Consider the following 19,914-nt stretch of genomic DNA (forward strand, 5'->3'; position numbering starts at 1 on the left):
GGCGGCGGCGGCGGCGGGGCCCCCAGCGGCGGAGGCGGCAACCCCAGCGGCGGCGGCCCCGGCAGCTGCAGCGGCCTCCCCAGCTCGAGCAGAAGCAGACCCTCCCGGATCCCCCAGCCTGTCAGACACCACTCCCCCGTGCTGGTCTCCTCTGCAGCCTCGAGCCAGGCAGAGGCAGACAAGATGTCAGGTACGTCCACTCCCGGCCCTGCACCGCCCCCTCCCGGCAGCAGCCCCGCCCCGGAGGCCGGCCCCGGCCAGGCCGGCAGGCGCGCCCCGGGAGAGCCCGAAGGCCCCGAGCGAGAAGCGGAGCACATCCCCAAGATGAAGGTGATCGAGAGCCCCAGGAAGGCCTCGGGGAATGCCGCAGGCGCCAGCCGCGATGCGGACGCCAGGGAGGCGCGGGCCAACCCGGAGGACAGCCGCTCGCGGAGCAGCCTGGGCTCGCTGCCCCTGGGAAAGCCCAGGCCCGGGGCCGTCTCGCCTCTGAACTCACCTGTGGCCACCGCGTTCCCTTCTCCCATCGGCAAGGAGCCCTTTCCCCCCGGCAGCCCCCTGCAGAAGGGGGGCTCCTTCTGGAGCTCCATCCCCGCCTCTCCCGCCAGCCGGCCGGGCTCCTTCACCTTCCCGGGGGACAGCGACTCCCTCCAGCGGCAGGCGCAGCGCCACGCGGCCCCCGGCAAGGACACGGACCGCATGAGCACGTGCTCCTCGGCCAGCGAGCAGTCCGTGCAGTCCACGCAGAGCAACGGGGTAAGAACGCCCGGCAGCCTGCGCCCGCCCGCCCCGCTGCCTCTGTCCCGCCAGCTCTTCTAAACCTCCCCGTGGCCGCTGCTCTCCTCCTACTAACTCCCGGCTCTCCGGCTCCTCCGGCGCCGCCCGCAGAGGTCGGAGCCCGCCGACGCCCCGCGGGCCTGGACGGCGCGCCTTCTAACCCTCCCGCCGCGGGGACAGCGCTGCTCTCGTCTCTACTAACTCGCTCCTTGCTTTGTGTGTGTCTCCTTAATATGGGAAGCAGATCGGTACCTTGCGAACGCAGCGCCTGTGCGTCTCTCACACTCTCTGACCAGCAGAATATCTCGGAACTTCCTTTTTACCCCTGCCTTCCTCACACACGTTTTTTAGAGGGGTCAGCGTCCCTGCTGTTTACCTCCTATTTCAATTGGAATCTGTACACTTTCAGCTTTTTGCTCATCGCTTGGTTGTGCTCTTCTATGCCTTAAATTATCTTTGCAGCGTTTTTGACTCACCTGCTGAAAAAAAAAAAAAAAAGTCCCTCGAGAAACCTTCCAACAGCAATTCACAGCAAACTAAGCAGACAAAATAGGGGGAAAGGAATCTCTCCAGTGGAAATGCTTGCTTCCCCCAGTTTCACTCTGGAAGAGAGAGAGACTGCCTTAGCGCCTCTGGAGCGCGGGCTCCTGCTGGCGGGGAGCGAGGCGGAGGCTGGCTGCCGAGCGACCTGCGTTCTGCCCGGCAGGGGGCGCGCTGCGGGCGCTCCGGGCTTCCTCGCCCTCTCCTAGGCCCGTTGCCTGGGTCGTGTCCTCAAGCAGAAAGGTTGCTGTGGTGGGGTTTTCCCCCATTTCTGTGGCTTCCTCACTATCCTCCCCAGCTGTTTTCCTACACGGCAGATGGCCTGACCTTTAACACTTTCCTAAAGGCATGCGTGAGGGAAGAGAACTGTTCTAACGAGTGTATGTTTGATCGCTTTATAAATTTTTAAATACATTTCCCTAAAAGGGTCTGTGTCTCTCATTATGAAAACGAATCTGGCTTTTGCATGTCTCTCTTCTTTCCTCTGGACTTCTATTAATGCCTTGTTTGGGGTGACGTGGCCTTTTCTTTTCCTTCTACTTGTTACATATATTGTTAAACTCGATCTTTATATTTAATTGAGAAAAATCAGGAAGCGGGTCTTGGTACGTTTATTTGCCCTTGACTCTTACTTGCAAAAACAAGCGGTCGGGGCAGGCAACCTCTGCAGTGGCTGTGGCCAGTGTCCTGCAGAGTAGCCTGGCCCCCGGTTGGGTATGAATTGCTAGGAATGCAGGTGAGCAACTTCAGCCAGAGAAAGAGAGGCAGAGGTCGCAGGATTGCCTGCCAGCATCTGGTGGAATACTCGGGATGCAGGCATGGTCTTACAGCTGAGACCCCTCCTACGAATTGGGCTCATCCTAACCTGGACACTCCCCATAAGCAACCGAGGACCTTTCAGAGTCTGTGCTTCAGAATGAACCTCGACTGCTCCAGCACAGGGCAGCCCGTGATGGCCGCTGGGCGCCCACGAGTGTACAGATAACAGTCACCACCTGGCTCCCTCCTGGGATGTTCACCCTGAGACAAAGGCATAGTCAGTCACATGTGACATATGTCCCAGCTTTAGGCTGCACAAGCTGCCTCTGCCTCTCGCTTTTTTTTCACGTGGTAGGTAACCTGGAACAGGAAATTGCCAGTGTTCTAGATGAGTCAAAGTGCCTTACAGAGATGCCCTGGAAGGCTGGGACGACCACCAGAGGCCTGAATGGGGATTTGAAAATGTCCTCTAGGATTCTTAAGTATTTCAGTTAAAAGGAACCATCGCCCTGCCCCATTTTTGCCCATCTGGGCCACCTTATCCTCCTGGCAGGTCTGCTTTGACCACCTTCCTCCTTAACTACTTCCATGGAACTGTCTGCACTCACAGCCAAGCAGCTGTGCCTAACCCATGGCCTGGGTCCTTCTTCCTCCTTTAATGGGCACCTTCCAGAAAGTTCTGAGAACAGGAGTGGAGTGGATGTGGACCAACCCAGACAGTGACTGTGCCAGCCCCCAAATGTGGATGCACGATGTCTCTGCACCTGCCCACCTGGGCAGCAATAGAAATTGCAACCCTGCCTTCGTCTCAGAAGCCAGGTGGCCCGTGCACATTCCTAACCCCCACTCTGTAAGGGGGTAATGATTGTGCCAGCTGGGAAGGCGGTTTTGAGCTTTAAATGAGATGGATTTTAAATGCCTGGTACTTAGCCTGGTTCATAGGGCGTGTTCAGAAAATACCAGTAGCTGTTGTTATTGTGGCAAAATTAAGAGACAAAGCTTTGTATGCGTTATTGCCAAAAGCGGCTATGCCACATAAGTTGCTCTTCGTTTGCGTTCTCTAGCAAATTTGGCTTCGTAATCTCAAAATTATTGGGTATTGCTATATAAGTCAGAATCCTAAAGTACATGCTCAAAGAATACAATGGCAGAAATGACTACGCACAGCCCGTAGCCTGACGTGGACAGCACGGGCATCCACGAGGGGCAGGTATCCGCAGCCGACTCCGCCAAGACAGGAACAGAGCTTGGCATTCCGCTGTGTTTCCCTTAAATATCCACTGCGGGTCTGGAGCCCTGGACCCTGGAGTTCTCGGCCCGCTGACTTGCTGATAGCAGCCGGCCATCCTCTGCCGTGTGCCCCAACACCAGCCCGGCAGCCCGGACTGACCTGTGTGAGGCGGGATTGTCCGGCAGGCGCGACTGCACCACCCAGGACCTGCCCCAGGCACCCAGGAGCCCAGCAGAGGCTAGTGTCCTCGAAGCCCGGGGGATCCGTGAACGTCCTGACGGCGTCGTTGGCGGAAGCCTCTGAGAACAAGCAAGCAGGAACAGGGTGCCTGATGCCCCTTCCCACGTCCCACCCGTTGGTAGAGGGGATTGAGCAAGAGCTAGCTCAGGATTGGCCAGTGGTGTCAGCTTCACCCCCTCCCCCGGAACAAAGGGGTCACTTGGCAAATGACAGCTTGAGACAAACACTGCCATTTGTGTGTCTTCCGCTCAGCAACTAACACCACTCAGCCCACGGGCCTAGGTAGGTGGGCTTCAGAAATGATCTCTGTTTCCCTTTTGCCATCTCGCCTCGTTGAGTTCCTAGATAGGTATTGCGCGTCTGCTGCCTGTCAGTCACTGTGATGGACGTTAAGGACGCATAGTGGACGAGGAGGTCGGGTACTACCAGGAGGACTTCAGGGTGAGAGGAGCATAGGCTTTCCCACGCCAAGGTCCATTCCCGAAGCTTGAATCGTGGGGCCCGCGGTGTCCACAGCTGCCCTGCCGTGCTGGGTACTCTGTGTGTTACTGTGGCAACGGCACCTTCCGGACGCTCGAGTCACACAAGCTCCTGGAAGGGCCACTCACCAAGGGACATGAGTGACTATCCTTAGGAGCAGGGCAGTAGTCGATTTACTTTTCAGGTATCGCTCATTCTTTCAGAAGGAAAGGAATAAAAGGTGACCGTGGTGAGGCATGTCAGCAGCTCGGCCGGAGCCGGCAGCCTGTGCTCTAAGTGAACGTTTTCTTTGGCAGATCTGGGGCCGCTCCGTGGTCTAGTGTGTCAGCTGGAGAGCTACTCTCGGGGCTTTTTAATTTAATAATGCTTTTCTAGGTGAGCGTGGTAGTCCCCGTGACACCCCCCACAACCTAGATCTAAGGCAGCACGGCACCGGCAGGAGGACTGAGCCATTCCTTTGAGGTGCAAGGAAGATGGGGCTCAAATCATCTCCCAAAAGCAGAGTGTCGTCACCGCGCTGAGTCGCGTTAGCTTGTCGCTCACGTTGCTTTCTAAGTTTTCGGTGATCAGGAAAGAGGCACAGAGTCAGCTAACGAGAGAGTGGCTCCGAGTCTGTGTGGTGAGCGCTGCTCTGGGCCGGCACGAGACGGCGCCCACGGATGACATGACATCTTGTCTCAGGTCCCCTCTGCCTTTCTCTTTGTCCTCCCTCCCACTCCAGAGTGAAAGCAGCAGCAGTAGCAACATCTCCACCATGTTGGTGACACACGATTACACGGCAGTGAAGGAGGATGAGGTCAACGTCTACCAAGGAGAGGTCGTTCAGATTCTGGCCAGCAATCAACAGAACATGTTTCTGGTGTTCCGAGCCGCCACTGACCAGTGCCCCGCCGCCGAGGGCTGGATTCCGGGCTTCGTCCTGGGGCACACCGGTGCAGTCATCGTGGAGAACCCCGACGGGACCCTCAAGTGAGTGCCCTGTGGGCCAGCCGAGGGGACAGGGGCCCGAGCGCGCACGAGGCCCGGAGGCCCCGCTAGAGAGCCACGCCATCGTCCATCCGTGCGAGTTCATCTCCAGGCGCGGTGCGGAACCCCAGAGTGAAGACGGGGCGGCCTCTCGTCTCTCAGACCTGTTCTGACGGGGTCTTTCGATAACCTGCGTTTGCAGACACAGCTTTTTTTAAGCCACTGAGTAAACCACCACAATATTGTAGTCCCCAATATTCTGGTTGGGGGGGGGGGGGCACTCTCCAAGGACCCCTGCCCTCTTAGCAGGCTATGCTGAGGGTGCCTCCATGAAGGTGCTCGTCTGTGAGCTGCAGGTAAAGATCTGTGTGATGCCATTACTGTCGTGCCTCACGTATACTAGAAGGTTTCGTTCCACTACGAAATGAGACTGGGTTTGCTGCGTTAAACTTTAAAAAAAATTTTTTTTAATGTTTATTTTTGAGAGAGAGAGAGACCCAGCATGAGTAGGGGAGGGGCAGGAAGAGAGGGAGACACAGAATCCAAAGCAGGCTCCAGTCTCTGAGCTGTCAGCACAGAGCCTGACCTGGGGCTTGAACTCACAAACCGTGAGATCGTGATGTGAGCCAAAGTCAGAAGCTTAACTGACTGAGCCACCCAGGTTCCCCTGCATTCAACATTTTTTTTTTTTTTTTAAAGAAAACGGAATTCAGGTGCTGATTTAAAACTCTGCCCTTCTCTGAATCTACTTGGCTGTGATAGAGATCAGCCACATGGCTTCTGGGAATGGAGGCATTGCAGGAATTTGTGATTTCTGAAATCTCCAATGACGGTGACCACGGTCACGCTCCTGTCCAAGCCCGGCAGGACCCTCGGCGGGGTGTGCGGCACACCTGGATGGCACCCCAGCACCACCCCACACCTCTGGGCCTGGAGCTTGCAACCCCCCGGGGATGCTAGGCTTGAGCTCAGGCTGCAGAGGGTCTCTTCCATAATGATCCCCTTGTCCCGTCTCTCCTCGATATATTGAAGTACTTTATCTTAGTACATTATTCAAGAATCCCATTTTGTACTTTATTTTATCAAAGGGTATTCTTAGGCCTCGTATTAGGGTTCTCCAGAGAAATCGAGCCAATAGGAGCATGTGGGAAGGAGGCAGGTGTTGTAAGGAACTGGATCATAGGGTTATGGAGAATTATGAGTCCAAATCCACAGTGTAGACCAGCAGGCTGGGTGCCCATTCTGCTACAGAATTCCCTCCAGCTCGGGGAAGCCAGTCTTTTTGTTCTACTTAGGTCTCCGGTTGATTGGAGGAGGCCCACTCACCACGTGGTGGAGGGCGGAGTGTTTTACTTTACCGATTAAAATTTTAATCTCGTCCAGAAACACCCAGAACAACACTTGATCACATCTCTGGGCATCAAACGGCCAAGAATTGACCATCATCATGGCCACTTCTGTATTTTAGTCCTTAACACTTAAGAATTTCTTGGTTTCCCCTCTGGTGTTTAAGACTCAGGGTCAGGTTTCCCTCAGCAGAGCACACTGTTCCTGAAGGAGCCTCAGTCAGCCTGTGTCCCCATAGGTGAGCTACTCAGCTCTTCTCTGATATTCTCAGGAATCCCTTGCCGAACACTGGGAAGATGTAACACTAACAATGTGTTACTTCCCCCCTAGGAAGTCAACATCTTGGCACACAGCACTCCGTTTAAGGAAAAAATCTGAGAAAAAAGATAAAGACGGCAAACGGGAAGGCAAGTTAGAGAACGGTTATCGGAAGTCTCGGGAAGGACTCAGCAACAAGGTATCTGTGAAGGTGAGTCTGAGCGTCTCCAGGAACCTGTGTCATTCCAAGGGGGAAGCAGGGGGCCTGGTGCCCAGCCTCGCTTGCCACGCCCTGCCTCCGGCCAGCGCAGGGCTCCAGGCACAGGTGGGTACACTTGTGCGGGGAACAAGGGACATGCAGCACACCTGACCAGGTGCACGTGTAGCTTACAAGGAACACTGCCAGCTGCCCGGTGAAGCAGAAACCAGACCCTTGCAAGTACAACGCTGCAAAGCCGCTGTGGCGCTGACTTCATCCGGGGGCTGCCTCAGCCTCGCCGGCTCCGGCACATTCCCTTGGCAGTCGCTTCAGTCAGCTTGGTTCCCGTGGTGCGACTGCCTCAAACCTGGGTTGGGGAGTGGTTGCCTGGGGAGAAAAAAATCTCCCCCAAAGGGAACGCGAGGGCTCTGGGCCAGGGCACCGGCCGCCCTTCAGAAGGAAGGGGTGTGGGGACCAGCTGGACCCAGCCCACTGGATGCGAAAAATGGGCATTTCTGAGGTTAAAGGGCGTTGATGCGTCTGTGAGAAGGAAGACAAAAGCTCATCTAAATTTGGATGAGTGCATTTAAAGGCGATGAAAATGCGCTGTTTCGATACTCACGAGAACCGAGTTGTATTTCCACTCATCTTTCAGTGATAATCGTAGCCGGGGAATAAACTCAGTGTACCTCAAAGCAGTTCTTGCTTCTGGCTAATATCTACGTGCTTTTTCCATTTCAGCTTCTCAACCCCAACTACATATATGACGGTGAGTTCTGTTGTCTGCTTCCTCCGGCCTCGCAGAGCGTAGGTCTATGGGGCATGGCGGAGAGGCCTCGGGCGTGCCGCGTGGAACGGGCTTTTTGTGGCGCTCCGGGTGCGGGCGGCAACGAGGGCCTCATTCGTTTGTTAGCGTTGGTGGGTGCGGGAGGGGAACCAAGGGAGACTGGTGTCCCTGACTCCTCTCTCGTGCAGTTCCCCCAGAATTCGTCATTCCCTTGAGTGAGGTCACGTGTGAGACAGGGGAGACCGTTGTTCTTAGATGTCGAGTTTGTGGCCGCCCCAAGGCCTCGATCACCTGGAAGGGCCCTGAACACAACACCTTGAACAACGACGGTCACTACAGCATCTCCTACAGGTGAGGGTGGATCTCGCTGGCAGTGAGCATGACCTCTGGTCACTGTGACCAACACCGTCAAACTGCTTACTTAGCTTTTGCACCCTGACGCCTCCCACGAGGGCCCGTTTCATCCGGGGTGCACAATAAAAATTAAAATTCCACTTGAAATTCCTTGGCAATACTCGCTCTCGGAATTTCCTGTGACCCCAAAGGGGGGAGGGTAGGGGTGGCCACTGGGGGAGCTGCCCCTCTGTGACCCACGGTGTCTTGTCATCTGTACGGCAGTGACTTGGGAGAGGCCACTCTGAAGATTGTGGGTGTGACCACAGAAGATGACGGCACCTACACGTGCATCGCTGTGAACGACATGGGTTCGGCCTCGTCCTCAGCCAGTCTGAGGGTGCTGGGTAAGCTGCTCCCCGAGCTGATCTGAGGCCCAGAGGCCCCACCCCTACACAGACCCGCCCCACATACTCTGAAGTGTTTGGCAACAGTCACTCTCGGGGCCTTCCCAACAAGACCTACAAGGGGCAGACCACGGTATCTAGGACATCCCGGGGAGGGACACAGTGAAGGCCGCTCATCACGGCCCCGGTGCCAGCCTCTGGGTTGGAACACAGCACATTCCGTGTTCTTAGTGCTCAGAACACATCCTCCTATTTGATTTCTCTTTTATTCAGTTCCTGAGTTGACACTGTGGCTCGGAGAGACTCTCCTCCAAGCTGGTCTCATGTAGACTATGAGAGGAGAGGAAGGACTGTGGCTGAGGCTCTGTGCCTGACTTAGACCCTAACGGCGTCCCTCCCGTGAGTGCAGGGGACCAGGGTGGGACCTGCGTCCCTCCGGTCCGAAGCCCTTGCTCTCTTCACTGCCCAGCAAGGCCTTGTTCTCTCTCCTCAGCTAGACTGAGCTACTGGAGGCAGAACCCATGTCCTGGGCCTTTCTAAGTCTCCTCTGGGTGCACTTGACAAGATGCTCAGGAGGCAGCACGTACCCCTTGATTTGCAGCTACTGCTTTGGCAGAAGGCCAGCTTGGCAGCACAGGACCGCTGACTTTTGTCACATGTCCCCCAGCTGCACCAGCTCAAGGAACCTGCTTCCGAGAGCAAAAACACAAAAATAAAACCCTGAACTAAAAGGGGTGCATTGAGTTCAGGAACACCCTGTGTGTAGACAATGAACAGAATTATCTTAGCATTTTTATCCTGTGTCTCTTCATCCCAGATATTTTAATCTCATTAAACCAGAGAAAGGGAATGTCCTGATTTCTCAGATCATGATACAAAGAAGAAAGAGAATCTTGAATTTAAAAGTGAAGAATCACCGGTGTTGTAATTTGTAAAAGAGGCCACAGAAACTATCCAGGTGGTTTTTGCTTTCTGATAAATCAGTAGCACAAGCTAAAGGCACTTGGGGAGGTGGAAGATGCCACCTTGGAGACGCGAGTTGGAAAATAATGGAAAAGGCAGTGGGTGTTTATTTCTGTCACGTAAACCCATCTCGTCCTCATCCTAAGTCCCAGCCTGTCGTGTGTATTTTATGCTTTGGGCACATCTTCATTCCGATGAGCCACAGCGGACATGCCCGGCAGCCACGGTGGCCGCCATGTTGGACAGCGCAGGCCTAGAGACCCCTTCCCCCAGTAGCGCCGCAGAAACCAAGCTCAGGGGAGGTGCTGCTCTTGTTACAGGTCCAGGGAGTGATGGGATCATGGTGACCTGGAAAGACAACTTTGACTCCTTCTACAGCGAAGTGGCTGAGCTTGGCAGGTACAATATAAAACCCAAAGCCCCTTCCGGGAGAGCAGAGAGTAAGACATAACTCACCGCAGGAGTAGATAAAATCAAGTGGTGTATTTTGCTACCAGTTGGAAGTTATAGGAGTTCTATTTGGAAGGTAACCTGTAATTGTCTTTCGACAGTAAACACTGAGGGTTCAGACGTTTTCAGCTCAGATTCCAGGAGACAATGAAGGCCTAAAGCCATAAGCCATCCGTTCATGCAATGACTCAACTCCTCTGCTGTGCGTCTAGGACCGAACCAGCTGTCGTGTCCTTGGGAGAAGTTGGAGGAGAGTCGCTCAAACCCTTTTTGTGGGACTTAATTCTCCTTTGGAGGCTCAGCTAGGAAAGGCTGAGTGTGCCCGGCAGACTTGAGTTGTCTGTGGAGACGCGCATTGGAGATGCAGGGCACGCCTGCATGAGCAGAGAGAGGGGCTCCTCCCTTCCAGAAGGGCAGCCAGGGCTCGGGCGGTGGTCAGCAGGGCCCTCAGGCCCTCTGGCTCAACTCTGCTGCCCATCCACACGGCTCTCCTCCACTTCTCCAGTCCTGACCCAGGCAGCAAGAAGGTCAAAAGCATGACAGCTGAGCTTGTCGCTTTTAAAAAGCTTTCCAAGAAACCCCCAGGGTGGCCTCCTCCATTCGAGTGGCTGCACTGGGTCTCGTGGCTCCAGCTACCTGTGCACATACCTGCGTGTATCAGGCTGACCTGTCTGTCCGCTGTCCATCGCTGCACGGGCACCCACTTGCTGTCTCGAGGCAGCGCTGACTTATCACTTCTGGCCACGTGTGGAGTGATCGGGCAGCTATCCGCTGGTTTCTCCTGGGCTCAGTTGGCTGGGACGCTGGGCCTCTCTCCACATAGACTTTCGCCCTGGGCTTCCTCACGTGATGGCAGAAGCCTCAGGGCCTCTCAAGGCTCGGCCTCAGAAATCAGCGGCCGCACTTCTTCCGCATCGTGTGGGTCAGAAATACCACTGGCCAGGCCAGGTTCAAGGAAGAGAAACAGACTGCCCTTCTGTGGGAGAAGTAGCAGAGTGGTGTGGCCGTTTTCTTCCCACCACAGGGTGATTTCTATTCCTTGCATTCCCCAGTACTCCCCAAATTTCATCCCATCCTATGGTAGCGGGCTCAGATTTGAGGTCCAAGACCCTATTTTCCAGGTTGGGTCAAGGTGCCACTGAGGCTTCTTCGGTGTGGCTCACTGGGGACAGCTCCAGAGGCCGTGGGTGCTGATGAGTGACCGGCCCCACACAGGCGTCCTGCAAGTCAGGCACTGTGACAGCAGTGACACTCCTTTCCAAAAGGGGGCACAGGGTGACTGGGGGCCACCAAGTGCATCCCAGGCTTCTTGACATGGTGAGGAAGGCTTCCCATGACAGCAGAGGCGGAGGCTGCCTGGTTGGTCTCACATGTCACTTCTGCCGAATTTGAGGTCAGGAGGTCACACAGGGTGAGGAGATGGAGTTTGCCTCTAGGAAGGAGAGGAGACGCATGACTGAGGGGCTCGGAGACTGGCAGGCTTCCTCGGGGTCGTTGCGGGCCGTCGTTCCTCCACGAGTGGCCAGGGAGGGCAGGGCCTGTGGACAGGGGAGGCTGCCCCGCCCCCGGTCCATTTAGGTTAAGAGTTTCTTGTCCATGACAGACTCAGGGTCGTCTGAAAGTGACCTTCTTGGCGTATTTTCCAGGGGCAGATTCTCTGTTGTTAAGAAATGTGATCAAAAAGGAACCAAACGAGCAGTGGCCACTAAGTTTGTGAACAAGAAGTTGATGAAGCGTGACCAGGTCACCCACGAGCTTGGAATCCTGCAGAACCTCCAGCACCCGCTGCTTGTTGGCCTCCTTGATAGCTTCGAGACCCCCACCAGCTACATCCTGGTTTTGGAAATGTGCGTACACACCCCCTTCCGTCCCCAGCTTGGGAGCCTCTGCCTCAACTTTAAGTGATCTTATTGTTGTTTGTTCTCTAAGAAGGGCAGAGAGTGGCATTTGGGGATCCACAGAACGTGTAAAATACAAAAGAAAAGCCTAGTGTCAGAGACCACAGTTCTAGAGCTTTCCAGTAACGGTAGAAAGAAGTATAGTCTTTAGCGTGCGCTGTCCAAACGAGGGAGCAACCAGCCTAGCATCAGAACACCCCAGCACGGCCCAGGTTCCCTCTGGGTGTCGGCCTGGAGATGCCACCTGGTTCACGGGATCCCCCAGAGGCCCGGCCTCTGAAGACTCATGTGCTGCCGGGGGCCCAGGGTGGACTCACTAAGAGCTCTCTCATCCCCGATGCTTTGGGCATCCAGTCCTGCCCCTCAGGGCTCATGCCCACCCCCTGCAGGATGGTCAGGACAGGGGGAGGGGGGCACCTCCAGCCAGAGCAGCCCCCCTGCTCCCCGTGGCACTCCAGGGCCTCAGTGCCATCTCAGCAAACACGTCAGTCATCTGAACAGTGAAAACTGTGACCCGAGAGCATCAGTCCTCACTCGGGGGCAGTGTTGCTCCCCAGGGGACATTTGGACATGCCCGGAGATTTGCTTGGATTGGGGGTTCCCCTGACATCTAGAGGGTGGAGGCCAGGGATGCTGCCCAGGATGGCCCCACAGCCGAGAACTATCTGTTCCAAAGTGTTAGCTGTATGCGTTTGGGAAGCCCACCCTAGAACATTCTGGCCTCTGTGAAATACAGGGGCGTTTAGCTGGGTTTAAATACCTATTCCTTCTTTTTTTTACTAGGGAGTCCTTTCATATATGGATATGTATGAATGTACATATGTACATATATGTAAAATGGATTTACAACTTCTTTCCACTGGTAAAAGCAAAATATTCTGTGCCATTTAGTAGTTCCTTGATGCATTCTCAGGGGGACAGAGTAGGACAGACAGGAAGGCCTCCTCAGAGCCTCTAGGACACATTCTTCCTGACAGTGGGACTCGGGCTCTAGGAGCCCGTCATTTGCAGGGACCCCTTCAAGGCCCTGTGTTTGATTTTTCTGTGTGTTGTATTGCTTTTTGTAAAGAATTTGGAAGTGCCTTCAGAGGGCAAGGCCGGGGGAGGGCATGTGTCAAGACCATCTCCCCTGCCCCCCCAGGGTAAAGCTCCTGCTGGAGTGTCGGGGGCCTGTCGCAGCCTCCATCCGTCTTTGGATTAGCAGACATGTCAGATGGCAGAGGGAGGACGGCGGGCCCCCAAGACGTCCCCCTACGCTGAGCATCATGGGCAAAGGGCACGTCGGGAGACTTGGGGCCTGGGCACAGCCCAGTCTGGCTTCTGTCCGTGCTCCCTATCTCATTGGCTCTGTACCTGGGGCTCCTTTCTCAACCTTAGAGTTTTTAAAAATCTTGTAATGGGGCTGGTTGTGGCACTAAAATGACGTCCAGGCAGAGACCTCAGTACCTGGGAGGCTCCTTTCGGACTTGAGATGCTGGGTGACTAATAGCTACTGATCATCTGGGGATTTTTCAACAAAAACTAAAGTCCTCATCAAAAATTGGCAAGACGTCCGTTTCTGGTGTAAAATTTACGTGTGTTCAGCTGTCCTTTCTTTTTAGCGGAAAACTAAATGGTTTGGCCTCACCATACTGTTAATAGGATTTTTTTTCATAGCAGATGTCTTACTACCACATTCTCCTTGATGACCTTGTTATCAGACAAATGGCTGGTTTTCCTAGAAGTTTCTGTTTTGCAAGCAAAGGGGGCAGCGTAGGCTGGGGTTCAGGGAGGCCGGGGCCAGACCACCACATTGCAATTGTGGCCTTCAGTTGAAGAAGCTGGCGTGAGGACTAAGTGAGCTGACAGAGAGTGTGTCGTCCCTGGCACGCGGGCAGTGCTGTGTCAGTGGCTCTTACATCAGCAGTGATTCAAAGTAGGGAAGCCTTTTGAGTCCAGCATGAAGCAAGAAGCACCAGCTACCCACACGGGTCGGCAGGTAGTTCCTTCGGCTTCCAAGCTCCCACTTTGGGGACATGGAAACGGGTCATTTTGATGGAAGGCACAATTTCAGTTACTGTCAAGGCTTCTATCCTTACAGATCCCAGAAATGGTGGGGAGGGGGCAGTCCTCCCTCCCGGGTCACAAGTGAGCAGGGTGACCGCATTCCTTAGAACTCTTCACGGCTCCCCTCTGAGTTCTTATTTTAAAAGGCGCCCAGGAAGACCGTGAGCTCGGCGTCTGTGCAAATGCCCGGATTCTGGGTGGAGCAGGCTTGTCATGCTGTGGAGCCCAGGCATTAAGACCAAGTGGCTGTTTTCTCATCACCCTGTGACATCAGCTCTTACATTATCTCATTTGGCCTTCCCATCGCCCATTTTATAGGTGGTAAAACTAAGGCTCGGGGAGGTGGTATCACTTCATTCTATCCAAGAGCAGATGGCTTGCCCAAGCCGGGTCCTCAGTGTCTCAGAGGCTGGGCAGGAGCCCACATGTGCTGCTGTCTGCCTCCCCACTCCCTCTGGGGGCTGAGTGACCTTGTTCCCCGCTCGCATCCATAATGAGGTTGGAAAGAAACGACCCTCTTGATAGAGTCGCGCCTTTAGGTGGAGGTACGATTCCGAAACCCCAGCCTTGTAGGACGTTAACAAGGGGCCCACCCGCAGCCGCCCGTCTCCTGTTACGCAGGAGAGGTCAGCGCCGTGACGAGCATCGTGCGCATTCCTGCCTCCACAGGGCTGACCAGGGACGTCTCCTGGACTGTGTGGTGCGATGGGGAAACCTCACCGAAGGGAAGATCAGGGCGTATCTGGGGGAGGTTCTGGAAGCCGTCCGATACCTTCACAACTGCAGGATAGCGCACCTGGACCTCAAGGTTAGTGGGCTTCCCGGGGCCGAGGCCGGCGTGTCTGAGCACAGGGCCTCTCAGCTTCTGCACTGCATCCAGGCCAGGAGGCCCGGGGGGAGGGGGTACAAGTACGAGGAGGTGGGTAATGGGCACACGGGTCTCTAATCTCCGTTCTTAAGATTTACTTTTGATGCTATAAACGATCAGTAAAGTACTCTTCACACATTCCATGAGTTCCGGAAAGTTCCTGTGAGTTTCGTGAGGCTGGTGTGGGACTGGTTCAGTGGCAGCTGAGAAAGGAAGGCGAATGTTTCTGTTAGTGCCAGGAGTGAGAACAACACCCAGCTTCCTAAGCCACGGCCCTTCGGCGCGGCGACTCCACCTCGGTCTCCCGAGAGGGCTGTCCCCGACAGGCGATGCTGACTCCTCCGTGGGCCGACACGCTCTAAGTTTCGTCCTGTTTTGCGTGTGAACAGTCTCTTCCAGCCGGCCTCCTGGATTCCCGTTGAGCATCGTGTGTTAAGCGTGGGATGGGGACAGATGGAAATGACCTTGTCTTATCCTGTCTCCTAGCCTGAAAACATCCTGGTGGATCAGAGTTCGGCCAAGCCAACGATCAAACTGGCTGACTTTGGAGATGCTGTCCAACTCAACACGACCTACTACATCCACCAGTTGCTGGGGAACCCCGAGTTTGCGGCCCCCGAAGTCATCCTTGGGAACCCCATCTCCCTGACCTCGGATACATGGAGTGTCGGAGTGCTCACATATGTGCTTCTCAGTGGCGTGTCCCCCTTCCTCGACGACAGCGTGGAGGAGACCTGCCTGAACATTTGCCGACTAGACTTTAGCTTCCCAGAGGACTGCTTCAAAGGAGTGAGCCAGAAGGCCAAGGAGTTCGTGTGTTTCCTCCTCCAAGAGGACCCTGCCAGGCGTCCCTCGGCTGCTCTGGCCCTCCAGGAGCAGTGGCTGCAGGCGGGCCAAGGCAGTGGCAAAGGTGCGGGCGTCCTCGACACGTCCAGACTGACTTCCTTCATTGAGCGGCGCAAACACCAGAACGATGTTCGACCTATCCGTAGCGTTAAAAACTTCTTACAGAGCAGGCTTTTGCCTAGAGTCTGACCCATCCTGAAGTTCTCTCTCATTCTCTTTCACCTGCCAATCAGCTGTTAATTTGAATTTCAAAGAGAAACACAAACCAACATGACTGATGAGCTGCCGTACGTTCATCGTGTGACATCGCGTTCCGGGTGAGCTGTGCTCGGCGGTGCCCGGGGCTCAGGAGCACGCTGTGCTGGGGTGGAGGACCTTCTTGCACACTCTTCGTGAGCGGAGACAGCATTGCTGTACCACAGTCTTTTATTCAGGTTTCTGCAAAAAAAAGAAAAGAAACTTTTTTAAATACACACGAATAGAATTTTGCAAATTTAACATTTTCCAGGATTTATTCAAGGACACGAAATGCCTATGTTCAACCACTGGTGTTAACGAACAAAACAGAGATACTGGACACCCCTGGGGAGGACTCCCCCCTCGAGGCGGCCCTCCCCACGGCCTCGTCCAGAGCTCAGGGTCCACCTGGCTCTGAGCTTTCCTAGCCGCCGGGTCTGCGTCTAGGAGTGCGTCTCACCGGGACGCCAGACCAGGCTCCTGAAACGTGCATTCAACCTCAGACTTTTGCATAAAACTAGAATGAATCGTTCTGCTCTGATGAAATGTAGGCCTTATTTGTATATAAGACTGGTCCTGCCTTCGGTCTGTCCTTCCCTCCTGTCCCCCCCTCTCCCCCCACCCCCACCGCCCAGGGCTTCCTTTGGAGGAGGTCAGAGGGTTCTGCCCATCAACCCAGGACGTCAGGTTGGGTCCCACCCCGATGTCCCCTCCCCCTGCTTCCCACCCCCAAGCCGTCAATCAGATTGTCGAGCAGTATACAGTCAGATGAAAATACTGTAAATGCACTCATTGGGGTTTTTTTGGTTTTATTTCATATCATGTGCAATGTTGTGGCTTTAACATTTTATGCAACTATTTATGAAGACCTCTGTTGTACCTGTAATAAATACATAGAAAAAGCACATACTTCGTACAGTGAGCTTTATGGTTTTGTGCGTGTGTCGGGGGCGGGGGGGGTGGGGGTGGAGCCCTGTGCCATCAGTTCAAGGAGATTTAACTCTGCGTGAAATTTGTCAGTTTCAAGGACTGTAAAAAGTGATTTCATACTCTGAATATAAAACTGGATAATAGGGTAATGTTTTCAAATTTATTATGCTATTATTCAGAATGCCAAAGTATTATTTTTTTTCCCAAAATCGGTCTGGCCATTTACTACTTTTTAGACTTTTTGACGTTCCACTTTCTGTACAAAAATTGGCTGGATTTTGAGCTTTTGGTAAGAAATAAAAGCCAATTAAGCACTAGCCGCCTTGAGGCTGGCATCTGTGACGTCTGCGTCACTGTGGCAGAATTAACGCTGGCGTGGGGACACCTGTCAACAAGCCGCGGGCTTTCTGGGCACGCTTGAATTTTTCTGAATGTCTTTTTATCTTTGTTGTGTGAGATCCACTACGAACGCGACCGGCCCACTTCCCCAGCCAGCCAGACACCTGGGTCTTGAGCCATGAACCGGGCGGAGTTAAGCTTTGCAGCTTCCAATGTATTTTATTTATTCTTTTGTTGGGTTTTTGTTTGTTTCTTGTAAAATTGTACAGAAACTTTTTAAAAGAAATTGGATTCAAAACTGGATGTGTATTCGTAACCTCACAACTTTTATTTGTGTATTGTTTCTTTTATTATTTCAGTTAAATTTTTACATTATTTTGCATGTATATTTCTTTGTACAGAGACCTTACATGTTTACACAGTATGATGTGATGTAAATATTTTATTTTGCCATCAGTTATTTTAAAAAATTAAACATATTTGCCTGATTTTTGTGTTAGGCCTTTTATTTAAATTGGTCACTATGGAACCGAAAAGAGAGACATTGCTGAGCGACACTGAAAGGCGGGCCTCTCATGGGTCAGGCGGGGAGTTGGAGAGGAGAATGTTCCGGACTAGGAATCCGCTGTACATGGCCAGAAATGAGAGTTGGTCCGGCTCCTGCAGACTGGTTGTCAGAACCCACACTCCAAAGACACTGGGACATGACCCAGAGTTCAGCTGTTTACAGTGGGGCTGCCCCCGGTCCTGGTTAGAATTCTGTCCAAGGTACCCCAGTTCTTGATGGGCGTAGATCACAACAAAGGGAAGAGCTGTTGCCTCCTGGCCACAGAAGAGCAAGTTTCACGTCCAGATGGGTTGAAGAACGTGAAGCACTTGGGTGCAAGCATCAGTGTTAGGAACTGACCGATGATACGGCACCTGCCGAGGCCACGCCCCCACTCCCCACCCTCCCCCTCACCGCCAGGGGTAGCTGGCCCTCAGCGCCCACACGGGAGCCATCCAGTGCTGGGGCACTTGTACCGCAGGTTTTACTATTCTTCTGTTTGCTGGCATCCTGAAGGTAAGACAGGTGTGAAAGGACAACATTTGCGCTGAGTCCCTAAGTCACGGAGGGCGGAGAGGCTCCCTCTCCCGGAGATGGGCGCTGCCTCGGAGGCTCAGGGGCGCCCACAGTTCCAGAGGCTCAGGAGGGCCAGAAATGCAAGGTGGGATTTACTGCACTGCGGCCACGAGGCACTGGGCCTCAGGGTCCCCTGCCCACTACAGTGCAGATCTCAGCAGTAGGAGCGGGACAAGGGGCCCGGTGGTTTTTCTTGTAGCTGGACACTTGCCCAATGAAGTAGGTAGGCCTGTAGGATTAGCAAAACCATCTCACAAGTGAAAAATGGCCCATCGTGATTATGATCACTACCTAGAATTTTTTTTTCCCTCAAAAATCAATTTGCTTTGGGGCGCCTGGGTGGCGCAGTCGGTTAAGCGTCCGACTTCAGCCAGGTCACGATCTCGCGGTCCGGGAGTTCGAGCCCCGCGTCAGGCTCTGGGCTGATGGCTCAGAGCCTGGAGCCTGTTTCCGATTCTGTGTCTCCCTCTCTCTCTGCCCCTCCCCCGTTCATGCTCTGTCTCTCTCTGTCCCAAAAATAAATAAATAAATGTTGAAAAAAGATTTATAAAAAAAAAAAAAAAATCAATTTGCTTTGCATTCTACACATTACCATTTATAAATTCTTAAAACCCAGGGATTCCCTTTAGCTCTAAAGGGAAGAAAAATCCCCAGTGTTTTAGCCGAATCCAGGGTGAACGTTATCTTAATTCAAGGATATTAGACAATCTTAAACGACTAGAAGGAGAGATCCGTCCAACTTATGTTTCTGAGACGTGATCGTACAGACAAAAATAATTTGTGGGACTGGTAGGATTGGCCCATGTACATGATTTAATGTACAAAAGATAAAAGCACACAAATCATAAATACTTGGCTTAAATACATTTCTATACATGTATGTATGTGTGGCCATTGCCCAAAACAGAGTACAGAACATTTCCATTGCCCCCCGGATTTTTCATGCCCCTTCCCTGCCAGAGGTGATCACTGTTCTGATTTCTATCGTTCTTAGGTTAGTTTACCTTTGAACTTAATGTAAGCAGAATCATACAGAGTTTACTTTTTAATTTTTTTAATGTTTTTGTTTTCATTTTTGAGAGAGAGGGAGTATGAGCGGGGAGGGGACAGAGAGAGAGGGAGACACAGAATCTCAAGCAGGCTCCAGGCTCTGAGCTGTCAGCACAGAGCTCAATGTAGTGCTTGAACCCATGAACCGCAAAATTATGACCTAAGCCAACGTGGGACGCTTAACTGACCACCCAGGCGCCCCTGGAATGTACTTCTTAAAATCAGGCCAAACATTATTGTCAGATCATCGCAGATATATCATACTTCCTCCACAGTGGTATGAAATGCCCCCTTTCCCCTCTTTTCTCCTTTGATGATGTCCTGAAAACATACCACGTCGTAACCAGGATATTGATGTTGATACAGTCAAGATGCAAGGGCGTCCCTCCTGCCCGTAACTCCCCCTTGATCTGTCCTTAATCTCTATCTCTCTAATTTTGTCATTTGGAGAACATTAAATAAATGGAATCACACAGGGGCACCTGGGTGGCTCAGTTGGTTAAGCGCCTAACTCTTGGTTTCAGCTCAGGTCATGATCTCACGGTTCATGGGTCCAAGCCCCTCGTCAAACTCTGCACTGACATTGAGGAGCCTGCTTGGGATTCTCTCTCTGCCCCTCCCTCCCTCGCTCGCTCACTCTCTCAAAATAAATGCACTTTTTAAAGACTTTTTTAAAATTTGAAAAATAATAAAATAAATTGAATTTTTTAGCTGAGTATAACTCTCTGGAAATTCATCCAGGTTTTTGAGTGGTCTTCCTTTTTATTACTGAGTAGCATTCCATGGTATGGACGTACCATAGTTTATTCACCCATGGAAGGATATTTAGATTTTTTTTCCAGC

General features: G+C 53.2%; 1 protein-coding gene across 1 annotated transcript in view; it reads left to right on the plus strand.

The window, feature by feature from the left end:
- TRIO (trio Rho guanine nucleotide exchange factor) overlaps positions 1-17,386 on the plus strand; it is a 234,913-nt gene extending 217,527 nt beyond the window's left edge. Inside the window, exons 49-58 of the mRNA XM_040494140.1 lie at positions 1-190; positions 4,746-4,993; positions 6,668-6,806; positions 7,536-7,563; positions 7,770-7,932; positions 8,200-8,321; positions 9,605-9,683; positions 11,381-11,581; positions 14,348-14,486; positions 15,033-17,386. Of these exons, the coding sequence (XP_040350074.1) occupies positions 1-190; positions 4,746-4,993; positions 6,668-6,806; positions 7,536-7,563; positions 7,770-7,932; positions 8,200-8,321; positions 9,605-9,683; positions 11,381-11,581; positions 14,348-14,486; positions 15,033-15,581 (1,858 nt within the window). The 3' untranslated portion in view covers positions 15,582-17,386. The remainder of the gene's footprint in view (positions 191-4,745; positions 4,994-6,667; positions 6,807-7,535; positions 7,564-7,769; positions 7,933-8,199; positions 8,322-9,604; positions 9,684-11,380; positions 11,582-14,347; positions 14,487-15,032) is intronic.
- The last annotated feature ends 2,528 nt before the right edge of the window (positions 17,387-19,914 follow it).

This window comes from Herpailurus yagouaroundi, unplaced genomic scaffold (genome assembly GCF_014898765.1).
Source record: "Herpailurus yagouaroundi ecotype Mexico unplaced genomic scaffold, PumYag 29, whole genome shotgun sequence".
Lineage (NCBI taxonomy): Eukaryota > Metazoa > Chordata > Mammalia > Carnivora > Felidae > Herpailurus > Herpailurus yagouaroundi.